Source organism: Lipotes vexillifer, unplaced genomic scaffold (assembly GCF_000442215.2).
Source record: "Lipotes vexillifer unplaced genomic scaffold, Lipotes_vexillifer_v1.1 scaffold117, whole genome shotgun sequence".
NCBI classification, from domain to species: domain Eukaryota; kingdom Metazoa; phylum Chordata; class Mammalia; order Artiodactyla; family Lipotidae; genus Lipotes; species Lipotes vexillifer.
Window position 1 is genome coordinate 1,245,291 of NW_006785593.1, and position 13,632 is coordinate 1,258,922.

Here is a 13,632-nt window from a genome sequence, read left to right on the forward strand (position 1 = left end):
TCTTCACATTGGCTCGGCAGGCTGCCACATACCAAGCAGGCATTCCCAACCAGAGCTGTTGGATAGGGAAAAATACATACCCAGGTTATAATAATAGTTAACCATTAACAATGTCTATGCACTAGACATTATTTTAAGTACCTTACTTGTATGAACTCATTTATTACCACACCCCATGAAAGAGGTGCTATTATTTTTTCCCCAGAAGAGACAGATGCACAAAGACATTAAATAATTTATTCAAAAAAACCAGTTAGGCAGTAATGGAAACAAAGATTGGAAATGTAGACTTCAGGGTCTGCAATTTAACAACTAATTTATATTATTAGGGATATATATAATAGCTGCACCTCACCAAATCTCCTCTTGAGTTTAAGGACAAGAACAGCTACAAGCTGCATTTGGTAAAGGCTCAATTAACATTTGTTTAATAAACGACTTCAGTTTATAACTCTCCTTTGGAATTCTGAGTGCCTTTGATCAAAGGCTTTAATGTGGCTAATCCACATTTCCAATCTATCTACCTATAGGTGTATGAACTCAATTAGATGCTAAATATGAAAATACTTTTTGGAGAATGAAATGCTGGGCTAATGGAAGAGGCTAACATCATAAACATCTGGAAAACATTAGCTAAAGAGAGTTACAAAATGAATAATGCTTTAGAAATTAGGGACTGTGATTTTTCAGCTTTGCTGTGAGGCTCTGGAAAGACAATTGAATTGGTAGTGCAATGAGCGCAGCATAATGCCTGGCACATTATCTGCAGCACAGGGTGAACGCACTGTGTTGTAGCATCTGAATTACACTTAAATAAGGAATATTCTTTCCATTCCTCCCTGCCCCTCCTCCATCATTAGCTATGAGTAAGAAACAGGGCACATGCAAATGAGCAGTTTAAATCTTGGTTTTAAACAGCCAAAATACTGATTTTTTTTGTTGTTGTTTATTTTATTTGTTGATATGAACAGATTGAGTAAAAGGAGAGAGCATGAGAGTGAGAAAAAGTGAGAGAGTAAGAGAAGAAAACCTATAAATCAGCAGTATACAATGCCAAGAGCTCTGGATCAAGAATCAGAAGGCTTGGGCTCTAATTCCTTCCTCGTCATTGGCAAGTCAAGTAAGTCCTCTAAACCTCAGCCTTATTTTCCCCATTTGTAAAATGGAAGGGATTCGGCTTTATTATTTCTAAGGCTTGGTGTTAATGCAGCTTCTAAGATGGCTCCCAATGATCTCACTTCCTGACATTCCTGCCCTTCTATCGTCCTCTTCCTCTGAGTTTGGGCTGGACCTGGTGACTTATTGTAATGAAAAGACTATGATAAAAGTGATGGGATCTGACTTTCCAGATTAGGTTATGTAAAGACTGTGGCTTCATTCCTGCCAGTCCTCTGCCCCTCTGTCTTCTCCGAGCTCTCACTCTGGGGAAAGCCAGCTGCAGGGCTGTGAGTTGTCCTTTGAGATGCTCACATGGAAAGGAACAGATGCCTCTGGCCAACAGCTAGCAAGGAACTGAGTCAGCTTGGAATTGGATTTCCCCAAGTCAAGCCTTGAGATGACTGCTGTCCTGGCTGACACCTTGCTTGCAGCCTTGTGAGAGACTTTGAACAGAGGTGGTAGCTAAACCATGTCCAGATTCCTGACCTACAGAAGCCAGGAGGAAAATAAATGCTAAGTGTTGGGATAATTTGTTACATGATAATAGGTAACACTGATTTTTTTTAATTAAAAAATTCTGCCATATTAAATGGTTGCTTGCCTCTGTAGAGGAAACACAAAAAGTCAAATCTTTCAGTCAGTGTGGCCTGGGCTGTGACTGAGATAAGAGAAGGAGAGAGGGGATATAGGTACAGTGCATGACTGAATATAGTATCTCCTACAGGTTAGGCAAAGGAATTGACCTTGCCTTGACAGATATGATTAGCTACGACACAAGATGGGACTTGACTTCATAGTTTGTAAACTCAAGTTGTTCAAAATAACTAAACATCTAAATATACCTTCACTGGACCCTAAAGATTGTCACCTTTTTTCATCTCCTCTATGCTAAGATATTTGGATTTCCACACTGGTTAACATTACCCAAATGCTTGCCAATACATGGTTACCAAGGTCATCCCTGATTAGACTTTTACAAAGTTTTTGGTGTCGATAAATGGTGTGTGAAGCATCAGACTTATTTGTTCACATCACTCTTAGTGGGCTGTGCACTGAAGGAGATACTAAAGAAGGTGAAAGTTAAGAGCTCTCATTCATTGGATCACCCACCTCATTCATCTTGTTTATTCCATTGTATAATTTCACTTATTATACAACACTGGTTTCCTTGTTGTTCCCTGGAAACAGGCCAGGCCTTTTTCTGCCTCAGCACCTTTGCATCTGCTGTTCCCTCTATTTGAATGCTTGTCCCCTCTATCTTCACATGCCTTACTCCCTCACATACTTTAAATCCTTACTCAAATGTCTCCTTCCCTCTGAATGTCTCTTCCCCTCCTTCCCATAACAGCAAGCAGACATTCTTTATCCCCATTCCTTGCCTTATTTTTCTTCCATGGCATTTAGCTTCTAACATACAGTGTCATTTACTCCTCAATCTGTTATCGCATGAAAGAAAATAAGCTCAAGGAGGACCAATGTTTCATATACATACTCTGTTCAGAGGTGCATTTGAAGCATCTAGAACAAAGTCAGGTACCAAAGAGGTGCTCTGTAAATAGTTGTGAAGTCACTGCATAAAGTCATTTTACAAAGTCACTTTATGGAGCACATTATGAGCAATTTCTGCATGCTCAGGATAGTTCTAATTAGCACAAACTTCACTGCCTGTCATTTCCTAGCCCCTTAATGTCAGTAAATCTGTTTTGTTTTGTTTTTTTAATATATAAAGGATTTGTTCATCACTTGCCAAAACAGCAGTTAACTCTCTGTCAAACTGCAGCTCATTTTACTGGAGTGAAACTGAACAAAGAATTGCTCTCAATTTTGAGGTGGGCTTTCTTAAGCATTTTGTCTTATAATTGACTTTTAAAATACAGTAATTCGAAAGAAATATTTGGAAAAAGCAGCTCTGATCACTAATAAGCTAAAAATTTCCCGACTGATGTAAAGGAATAAAATAAAGCAAGACACAGCCTTCTTTCACTCAGTCCAAGAAAAAAATGCAGCATGTTTTTGTATTTATCTGCATAAGATTATTTTTTAAACTCAAGTGAGTTTTGATTGTTCCTTATTGATTAATTCATTAGCTCTGGATGTGATATGATAATGAAGGTGGACAATCTTATAATCGCGAACCTTTTAAAACAATGGGTTTTAATTGCCTCTGCCAAGCAAGAAAAGTTCATACAGTCAGTCTCTTGGTACCCTCAGGAAATTGGCTCCAGGACACCCCATACCAAAATCCGCAGATGCTCAAATCCCTTACTGTTGGGCCTTGGTATACACAGGCTCATCATCCTCGGATTCTGTCTCAGATTGAATGTGTTTGGTTGAAGCCACGATGGGGAACCCATGGATAGGGAGGGCTGACTGTATTCTTCTTTGCCTTGACATCAGCATATCCTAGCAGCTACCAACAGCCCACACTAGAGAACTGAATGGAAGGGACAGTGAAAACTATTGATAAGTGGTATGAAGGGGCCCTTCGTGGTCAAATACGTATATCGTTCACTGTCCTGGTCTGCTCCTGCTGCCTCCAAGCTGATCAAGTATTAACTCACTTTTCCAGACCCTTGTGTTATGCAGGAAATGCTGAATGTAGTTTTTATTTCATTGAAACATTCAGTCTAGACACAGAAGGGAACAAGGGAATGCACCTTCTTCTGCGTAACTCCAAATGTCTAAATCTAGCTGGCCCCTAGTCTTAAAGAACTAGGTTCAGGGATTATACTACAAGCAAAGGAATGGCAGCAATATCTTGGATAAGACAGAAGTGTTAAATATATGGAGATGCCTCTTCTCTGTTAACCTGCTGATGAGGAAAGGCTCTGGACTGATGTACTGGGACAGGTGTTTTCTTGCAACAACAGAAGTATCACTCAAAAACTGTTTCTTGATTTAATCTAGATATGAAGAAGACAGAATTTACCAGAACTTTCTTTTATCTCAGCCTGCTTCCTTCTGCCACAATCGCAAGAAAACATCAGAGTAAAATCACAAGAATGCCCATGGGTCCCTAGATAAAGCAAATATTCTCTTTATAAGTTATTCAAGACTATTGGAAAACTAGGATGTCAGGAACCGGTCTTTACTTGTCTCTAAAAATACTATCAAGTTAGCAGTGATTGGATTAAGAGCCTTCTGGTTTAACTCTCTTACCTCTAACCACGCGACTACAGTGGGCCCATCCCACTGGGCAAAAGGTAATCCCTTTCTCCGAGCTTCTTCTAGAAGTTCATGCCTGAAGGATACAGCAAAGATTACTAGTCAGGTAATATAGGAAAAGACGGCTGTGATTATTTTTAATGACAATATTTTTTTAAAATGCAATATTCCTTTATAAACTTTTTATGAGTTAATACAGAAATAACAGAAATCCTTCTTCCTTTGAATAATACATGCAAATCATCCATTGATTTTATTAGAAACGAAACACTGACATCTAAAAATAATTCTCCCCAACACTTATTCACTAAAATTCAAACATTAAATGTTAATGGACTAAGAAGCTGCATTTTATTATCAGTAAATATCATATCCCTTAAACAAGAAACTGGCCCACATATGAGTATTCTGGCATGCACTACAGGATCTAAATGAGGTTTCTTCCATCTGTCTTGCCTGTTTCCCTTATTATTTCAGTAGTAGATAAATGCCTGTTTATAGAGGCAGAAGATCAAGTTGGTCATTTTAGCCCCATTCAAGTGATATGCTTGATTTTAGTATGCTCTCTGGGTCCAGGTGGCTATCTTAGGAGTTAGTTTTTTGTATAGACTACAAAATTACTTCTCATTTGAAGAGAACTCCGAGGTAAATTGACTTCCATCACTACAAAGCAATGTAAGGTGTAAAATTCAATAGTACACTTATTTCCATTTATAATCACTACTGGTTTTAATGAAAGCAAAACATCTCAATGACAACAAATGGTTGTTTCTGATAACAAAAACTTGTAAAGAACCTTGACAAATGCATCTTTAATCACTATCTCTACTACTGACCCTTGACATCCATCTACAAAACCAATTTCAGGTTGCTCATGATTGAAATAGCAAGTTTCCGTTTCCTTTGAAACTCAAATTGATATATACCTGGCCAGGACTATATTGGAAAATATATTCTCTATTCCTTAGATGCATTGATCCTACACACAAATTTTTATACATATTGCTTTATGTTGACGGTGTGTCTTTCATGCTTAGGAACTCCAAAATGAAGCATTTAATTATTTCCTACTACCAACTGATTGTTTATTGTGGTGGACTATAATATGTTAAAATATATAATAAAAATGTCTTTTAACACAAAAGCTTTCCGTGTCTGTGATGGATGCTACCAAAAAAAAAAAAAAAGCAGTGTGACAAAGAAACAGGGAGGCAAAACAAAAATTAAAGTTATAGTAGATGAAGAGACACATAAATCAACTGCTCTTTCATTTCGTGGGATAGCAAAGAAGCATGTGTAAGCTATTCAGCCCCTGGGAAAGGGAACAGCAACACTGGTGCCATGAATCCAAGGTGAAACTAGAGGGGCTCCCTCACCTGGCTTGCTCTACCCTCACCCGTTCCCTCAGGCTTCCCAGTGACATTCCTTCACTGAAAACCAGATTTGAATAGCATATTGACAGAAATGGGTTGAAGGGTTAAACAACCAACCATCAGGTACTTATTGAGCACCTATTGTGAGCTGAGACCTGTGGAAATACAGACATGCACCCAGTTTTCCAGGAGATCCCTGGTTACGTAGAAAAAGCAAACACATGAAATTGTTTAAAAACAGAGTACAATGCACAATTAGATGCCAAAACTCAATGATGCATATTCTGAGGGTGAGGGTTTTGGAGAAGGGGTTAGTAGCAATGGAAATGATCAGTGAAGGCTTTGCAGCAATTGAACTGACTTCGAAGGGCTGGTGGGAAGGAGTTACAGATGATGTTCCAATCTGGATGAGCAGTAAGGGTGGAGGGGCATAGGCAGGACTGAACACAGAATACATGCAAGAAAATTTAGAGTAGGCTTCCACAGAGCCAAGAGCATTATTGAGAGTTGTAATATTATATCCATTAGGGAAAAAAATACTTCCAGTTATGCGACAGGTGAGTGGCATTAAAGGGGAAGAAACAAGTATACATTTACAACTGGTTTTTGCTACATTTAGCAAAAAAGCAAGTCAATATGCACTCAACACCTAGGAAGCACATAACATTTTCACAAGTGAATTACATGAGTTGTACATATGCCATTTTTGAAAACTAGAACATTTTAATTCTGACTAGTTCCTTAATAAAAAAAATGCACTACATGAGCTGGAGTGATCCTATTAAAAGTTAAATTGGATAATGTAACTTCTCTGCTCATAACTTTCCAATTACTACCTGTCTCACTGAGAATAAAAGCTTATGCAGCTGATAGGATCCACCCTACCCTCTTCATCATTCTGACTCAATTCCCATCTCACTCCACAACACTAGTTTCCTTGTTGCTCCCTGGAAACAGCCCAGGCCTTTTTCTGCCTCAGGACCTTTGCATCTGCTGTTCCCTCTATTTGAATGTTTGTCCCCTCTATCTTCACATGCCTTACTCCCTCACATACTTTAAATCTTTACTCAAATGCCTCCTTCCCTCTGAATGTCTCTTCCCCTCCTTCCCATAACAGCAAGCAGACATTCTTTATCCCCATTCCTTGCCTTTTTTTTTTTCCCATGGCACTTAGCTTCTAACATAGTGTCATTTACTCCTCAATCTGTCATCGCATGAAAGAAAATAAGCTCAAGGAGGACCAATGTTTCATATACATACTCTGTTCAGAGGTGCATTTGAAGCATCTAGAACAAAGTTAGGCACCAGCTCTGTAAACAGTTGGTGAATGTTGAACATGTCAGCCAGTATTTACATTTAGCTGCTTCTTGTTTCAGCTACTTGCATCCCATAATGTATTTTTTAGTCCATTTTTTAGCCACTTTGTCAGCACAGCACCCATTTCACACGATTCTAAGAGTCTGATCTGGTTTGCGACCCCTGATAGGAATCTGGTTGAGGTAATCCAGCGTGTTCAAATAATCCTATTCTCTTTTTGAACAGAAATTTATCATACAATTGTTTGAGAAGTCATTGGACAATGTAAACCTTGGAAAAGTTTTCTTTTTTTTTTGTTGCTTTGTTTATTGTGTTTAAATCACAAACTCTCATAGCACAATAACTTTAGTAAGAGTTTGCAAAGATAATGAAATAAGGGGGCTCAAGTCCAGTAGATTCTGCCCTTTGGTCCTCAGCTGGCAGGGCTAAATCCCAAGTAGATGCCTTTCAAATGACACACTTGAAACTGTGAGAAACAGGCCAGATTGGAGTGGATGGCTGGATTTTACTCTAGGACTGTGTGTTACATGATGTTAACTCCAGACCTGCTTTTCCTTAACCGAAGGGCAGTTTTAATTATGTAAAGAAATGCATTGAAATTCTCAAAGCAATATTACATTTAAATCTTCTCTATTATAAAAAAAAGTCTGCATTATACAGAATTTATGAGACATATATCTGGGCACATTGGCTTGAGAGAGAGCCACTGTTAGAAAAATAAAGCAATGTGGGTAATGCTCTAATTGTTGGAAATCACTGAGTTTAATACATGATGATTTCATAACATTATTAAGGGCACGTATAGCATTAATTTCATGGGGCCATGCTTGTTGTCATTAGACATTTTGAAGTCACTGTCAGAAAAATATTAGAAATACTAAATATAAAGCTGATTTGGCCCAAACGGGCATTTTGTATATACTGGTGTTTTCTGTTCGTCCAGTGCATGTGCAGAAATTTATGCATTCTCTCTGTACCCCAGATTCAACCTTTTCAAAGGTTCAGTGACAGTTCTTCCAGAGCGATGTCATGATCACATTCCCCAGTACACATCTGCGTCTGAAATTACTGTCTTTCTATTCAGGCCTGAAGAAACATTTTTGCCTCCCTTCCTTCCTTCCTTCCTTCCCTCCATCCTTCCTTCATCCCTTCTTTCCTTCTTTCTTCCCTCCCTTCTTTCCTTCCCTCCCCTCTTTCCTTTCTCCCTCCCTTCTTCCCTCCCTCCCTCCTTTCTTTCCTTCCTTCCTTTCTTTTAGACAATCTAATATTTAACCATCCTTTCCCCTCAAATCACTTATACATTACTATAGTTATGGGTACCCATTTTTGTTTTAAGGTTTAGACCAGATTTTAGAGGACATCAGTAGCACTTCCTTCTAGAGGAAGTTTCAGGTACAGGATTGTCATTTCCTGTGTGGAAACAAAAAAAGAAAAGTACTAATTGTAAGGGAAGGTCATTTTGAATCAGAAAAACTTCTGAGTCACTGAGTATTTTCAGGGAACACATTCTTGTCTGCAATAAAGAATACCATTAGATTCCCTCCAAAGGCCTCAGACTCTCTTGATAAGGGTGTCAGTGAGTTACTGTAAATGGAATGTGACACATTAAGAAGGCGCAGCACTTGGGGAATGCTCAGGTGTGTGAGTAATTGGCAAGTTCATACAGAAATGTGCAGAGGGCAGCCTGCACTTGCTTGTGCCTGATCTGAAGACAGGAACAAAGTGTGGGCACCCTAGTAACGTCTAGACCCAAGGATTTCTAGATAAAGGATTGAGAATGTCTAAAAATGTAAATAAATCAAGGGTATTTTCCAGGCTTGTAGTTCCTAAATACTAATCCAGACTAATTTAAGCAAGTATGATTTTGCTTAAATGATTCCATCCAAATAGAAATGTCTGGCTCCTCCTTTTCAGGTTTTATGTCTTTCTCCAATTATTTCAGTTTTGACCTCATAGGTGGAGTATGCTTACATTTCTAAGCTCTGTTTCCTTCACACTAAACAATAGCCACATACCTTCCTGTCTTGTCTTCCCACTCACTTTATCTTGATTTTCAAGACACAACAAAAATACTTCCTCTCAGAAGCCATCCTACCCTGGACCCAGGGGCAATATTTACTACTTATTTTTATATGCCCCTTAGTACTAAACAATTTTCCCTGGAATATCTTTAACATTTTATTGAGTCAGAGATTTAGCCAGTTTTATTTTTTGTTTTGAGGACAAAAACCAGATACATGGTAGGTCTACAAAAATCTAATGACTGACTGCCAAACCTAGTCCGGGGGCATACAAAGTCCCTGTTCTCGTACCCTTACAGTTTGGGAGAATAACTTGTAAATCAACAAATTCAATAAGATGATAAAACTCTGAGAAATGAAATTCATTAGTTACTCAAAAATTCATGAACTATGGGGGCAGGAAAGTCTCCTTTTCCATATTTTTCCCAATGTGGATGGTTCATTGCTGTCAGTGAAAAGAGACTTTATTCTCAGACCACTTAGCCTAGGATGCTATTTTGGGACAGCTAATTTGTGACATGACTGTCTAAATACCATATGGTACCATTTCCTTTGTCACTCAGACTGGCCATTTTAGTCACCTTCCATTTAATGCCTGTCAATTTCCCATTCATACTTTGTATTCTATCTTCTTTCACTTTCTATTTTCACTGCCATTATTCTTTTCTCTGTCTTTTAACTGGCCCCACTCTCCAAGCTTCTTACCCTTGCAACACACTGCCATGAAAAAAATCTGCTGTCATGGCGATGTAGGTAATACAGTGGGCTCTGAAGTGGGAATGCTTGGGCTGGATTCCTGGTGCCCTCCCTTCTTAGCTGTGCATCCAAAGACAAGTCACTTTACCCTTTTGTGCCTCAGTTTCCTCATCTGTAAAATGAAGTTGATAACAGTACCTACCTCAGAGGGTTGGTATGAGAGTTGAATAAGAAAATATATGTAATGTGATGACAACAGTGACTTGTACAAAGGAAACAACCAATATGTGAGCTATTTATCATTGCAGTATCCTCTGAAAACCCTTCAATGGTTCCTTGAATGCCTAAAGCATTATCCTTAACCTGGATTACAAAGACTGAAATCGGTTTAGTCCTGATTTTCCTTTCTAATCATCTTTCCTTATTTTTCACTAGAACTGAAAATCTACTTTGGCAAATAATATGAACATGAATAATTCCATCTTTGTGAGTACATTTTCCAGAGTCGGTAAGTTCTTTCTCTTCTTCCTCCACTATCAAAATCTTACTGTTTGCCTGAATCATAAAACTTCCCTTTATTTTTGATCATCCCAGATCCCACAATGACTTTTTTATCTTTCAAAATCTGGAAACTCATAGTGTCAGCATCGCTCATAAAGACTATTGATGAGCAGCACATACATGGGCCTCATCTCCCACCCAAGACTAAAGTCTTGGAGATGAGAGTTGCTCTTCTACTGTACCATGTATCTTTCTTTGCAGGATCTAGCCAAGAATATCTTTTGCAAGATTGCTATTTTGTAATCCATGAACTCTCAGTGTTGACAACCATCCAGGATCCTTGATCAAAGGGCAGCTTTTAAGTATTCTATGTCTTTGTTAATATCCAACTACTTATTACATCTTAAAAAGAAGTAAGAATTTTGCTTACCTGTTACACAGATTGGCTGCAGGAAGAAATAAAAGTGCCCTCTCTAACATTAAATATGACATTTTGTAAATTGATCAACTATTACCAAAGCTTTTGTTCAAATTCTCATTTGTAGATCATGGAAACGAACTCCCAGAGTCTGCCTCTCCTTTGGTATTCCCTACCTCTCATCCTTGTTCCAACTTCCAGAAAGACCTTTCTAAACACAAATATTTTTGTAAGAGTTGCCTGCTTAAAAATCTCCCCCTTGAGGTTTTTAAGCAGGCAACTGAAAACATAGGTCAAATATCTTAGTTCAACTAAAAAGACCCTTGGTGATCTGGCCCTTGGCTATCTCCCAGCTTCTTCTGCTCAAGCAATACTGAAATACTTGCCATTTTCCAAATACCTCATTCTCTTTTACCCTCTATGACTTTGTATATGCCTTTTTCTTCTGCCTAGAGCATCCTTCACGTCATAATTGTGACAAACTCACACTTATCTTTCTGACAAAATTTATGCTTTATCCTTCCTGTTAAGATGCCAAGATCTTTCACAGGGAGAATTAATTTTCTCTTCTACAAAAATATTATAACTTGTATATACTCTAGTTATTGCACTTACTATACTTCTCATTTAAAATTTAAAATTGTATTTAAATGTAATTAAATAAGTTGTATTACAATTGAATACAGTGAGTACTATAATAGAACTTTATCTAATGTGCCCTCTTATTCATATGAACCACCTCATATCCTTCTAAGATATAATATCATGGTTTGAAAGACCACAGTTTCTATATGCAGGCAAATTAGGGTTTAGATCTCAGATAATAACAGCTGACATGCATATATCACTTACTATGTGTGAAGCACTATCCTCAGTGCTTTATATGTGTAAGTCATTTAATCTTCATGACAATCCAATAAGATACATATTGATATACATTTGCAGATGAGGACACTGAAGAAAAGAGGCCACTTGGAGCACAGAGTCGGTGAGTGCAGAGCCAGAATTTGAGTGCCAGCCACCTGGTCACACAGTCAGCCTCTTAACACCCCACACTATCCTTTAGCTAATTAACCTCTCTGAACTTTTTATAACCGTAAAAGGAAGAACCACCTCTTTGTTAGAATTAAAGACAATGATAGTTTCCCACCTTTATTTCTCTCCTCTTTTTCATTCATATTTAGGCATACATTTATGTGACTTCCTGGCTAATATAGATAGTCTTTACCCCCTCACCATCACACATTTCAGTCCTCAACCCTATAAGAGAAAAAAAGAGCTATGACTTTTCTTTTCTTGCTGTTCCCTACTACAAACAGGCTCTGAATCTTGGCCAGAGGAAGGAGGTTAGCCCCATTTATATAATCAGGATGGAAAAGCTGAATTTGTTGTAATTTGTTTCAATTCAATTAATTTTGTATTATTGTAATACAAAGTAATTCTCTGGTTGAATAATTTATCTTTAGGGCTTATTTACTTACTGAGGCACACAACAAGTACTTACTTATTGATACAACTGGGAGAAATAAGTATGTGGCTTGATAAGAACCAAGAATGAAATATAAGTCAAAATAATTTGACAATTGAATCTACTTCTTAACAGTGTAGCACAGAGAATAAATCTTCCCTACATAACAGTAAACTTACATAGACTTCACACCATCATTAATTATAAAATGTATCTTGTTCCAATAAACTTCAACAGTCAAGAGGGTAAATAGAACATGATCTCCTCAAATTTCAACCAGACAATGAGCTATAATCTCATCATTCAGAAATCTATATCTGTTGATCAATTCCATGAAAATTAAAATTACATATTTGAGAAACTGTTTGAAATTCTGGTCAGCAAATATGAAGGAAATATGGTGTCACTTCAAATTTTTTAAATTCTGTAAGCTGAAAATGTATATATTAATTAACATAATTATCCTAAACAGAAATATATTACAAATCCCAATCAGCTGCTTCAGACATTGATTACCTAAGTAAACACAGTTAGCTCCATAAAATTAAGAGTTTCAAATCCGACATTAACAAGGCTGACTTGATTTTGAAAGCACCGCACGCTGCGATTCTGTATGTGTGTAAGTGCAAGTGTGTGTGTTTGTGTGTCCTGTTATGGCACATTTTCACATGTAGTGCATATAAAAGTCCATTATACATTTAAGTAGTGTTTTATTTAGGTTCTCAGAATACATGCTAGGTTGCTTGAAATTATTTGATTACATAAAACCAAAGTTCATTCATGTTGAAACCTATTTTTTTCCCTGCAAGCTACTTGAAATGGAGGGCACAGTCTCAGGAAAGAAATTTAATTTATTTGTGAATTTGAGTAGGGGTTTACATAATTTCACTCCTCATTTTATTTTGAATTTAATCACTTTCAAAACCATTGAAAAGGTATAAACACACACATGCACGCACAAATGCGATGGAGCAATACAATTACTCATGCTGTTATTAAAAACTAGAGGGGCTTGTATTACTTTCCAGTAAACAATTTCACTTTTGCAAGACACTGTGGTTTGTTCTTCCCAGTCCCTTCCTGACTGTAAATTGGGGACTTACTGGAGGAACATTGGTAATTTTTCAGGTTTATGTGGATGCCATTTAGACTAGATGGCTTTAGTGCTTCATCTAATTTTGAGCCCTCTTTAACTCAGATTTGAAGTTTATAGTTTCTGTGCTTCTGAGATTATTCATATCTTCTCATACTCTTGTGAGTATTGGGAAGTTGACAGTAATATTAGAAAGTACACAGAATATGAGTCAGTCACTCAAAAGTATGCAGCAAACACATGGGAAAGTTGGGGCTTAAAGTCTTGTCTTCTGATTCCTAATTCAATATTCTTTCCACTTCAAATCTTCCCACATCTTTACTATGTTTGTACTATCTTCTCCTGACATTTAACCTCCTAAGCTTTCTTTTAGCAACTGTACTAAGGGAATGATTTTGAGGTCTTAAAATGTTTAAATTCCA

At 37.5% G+C, this 13,632-nt stretch overlaps 1 protein-coding gene across 8 annotated transcripts in view; it reads right to left on the bottom strand.

Annotated features, from left to right (window-relative positions):
- PPFIA2 (PPFI scaffold protein A2) overlaps positions 1 to 13,632 on the bottom strand; it is a 474,850-nt gene that overhangs the window by 32,078 nt on the left and 429,140 nt on the right. For all 8 annotated transcript variants that reach the window (XM_007457669.1, XM_007457666.1, XM_007457665.1 and 5 more), the window contains 2 exons: positions 4,318 to 4,399; positions 6 to 55 (listed from right to left, as the gene is read on the bottom strand). In XM_007457669.1, the coding sequence (XP_007457731.1) occupies positions 6 to 55; positions 4,318 to 4,399 (132 nt within the window). The remainder of the gene's footprint in view (positions 1 to 5; positions 56 to 4,317; positions 4,400 to 13,632) is intronic.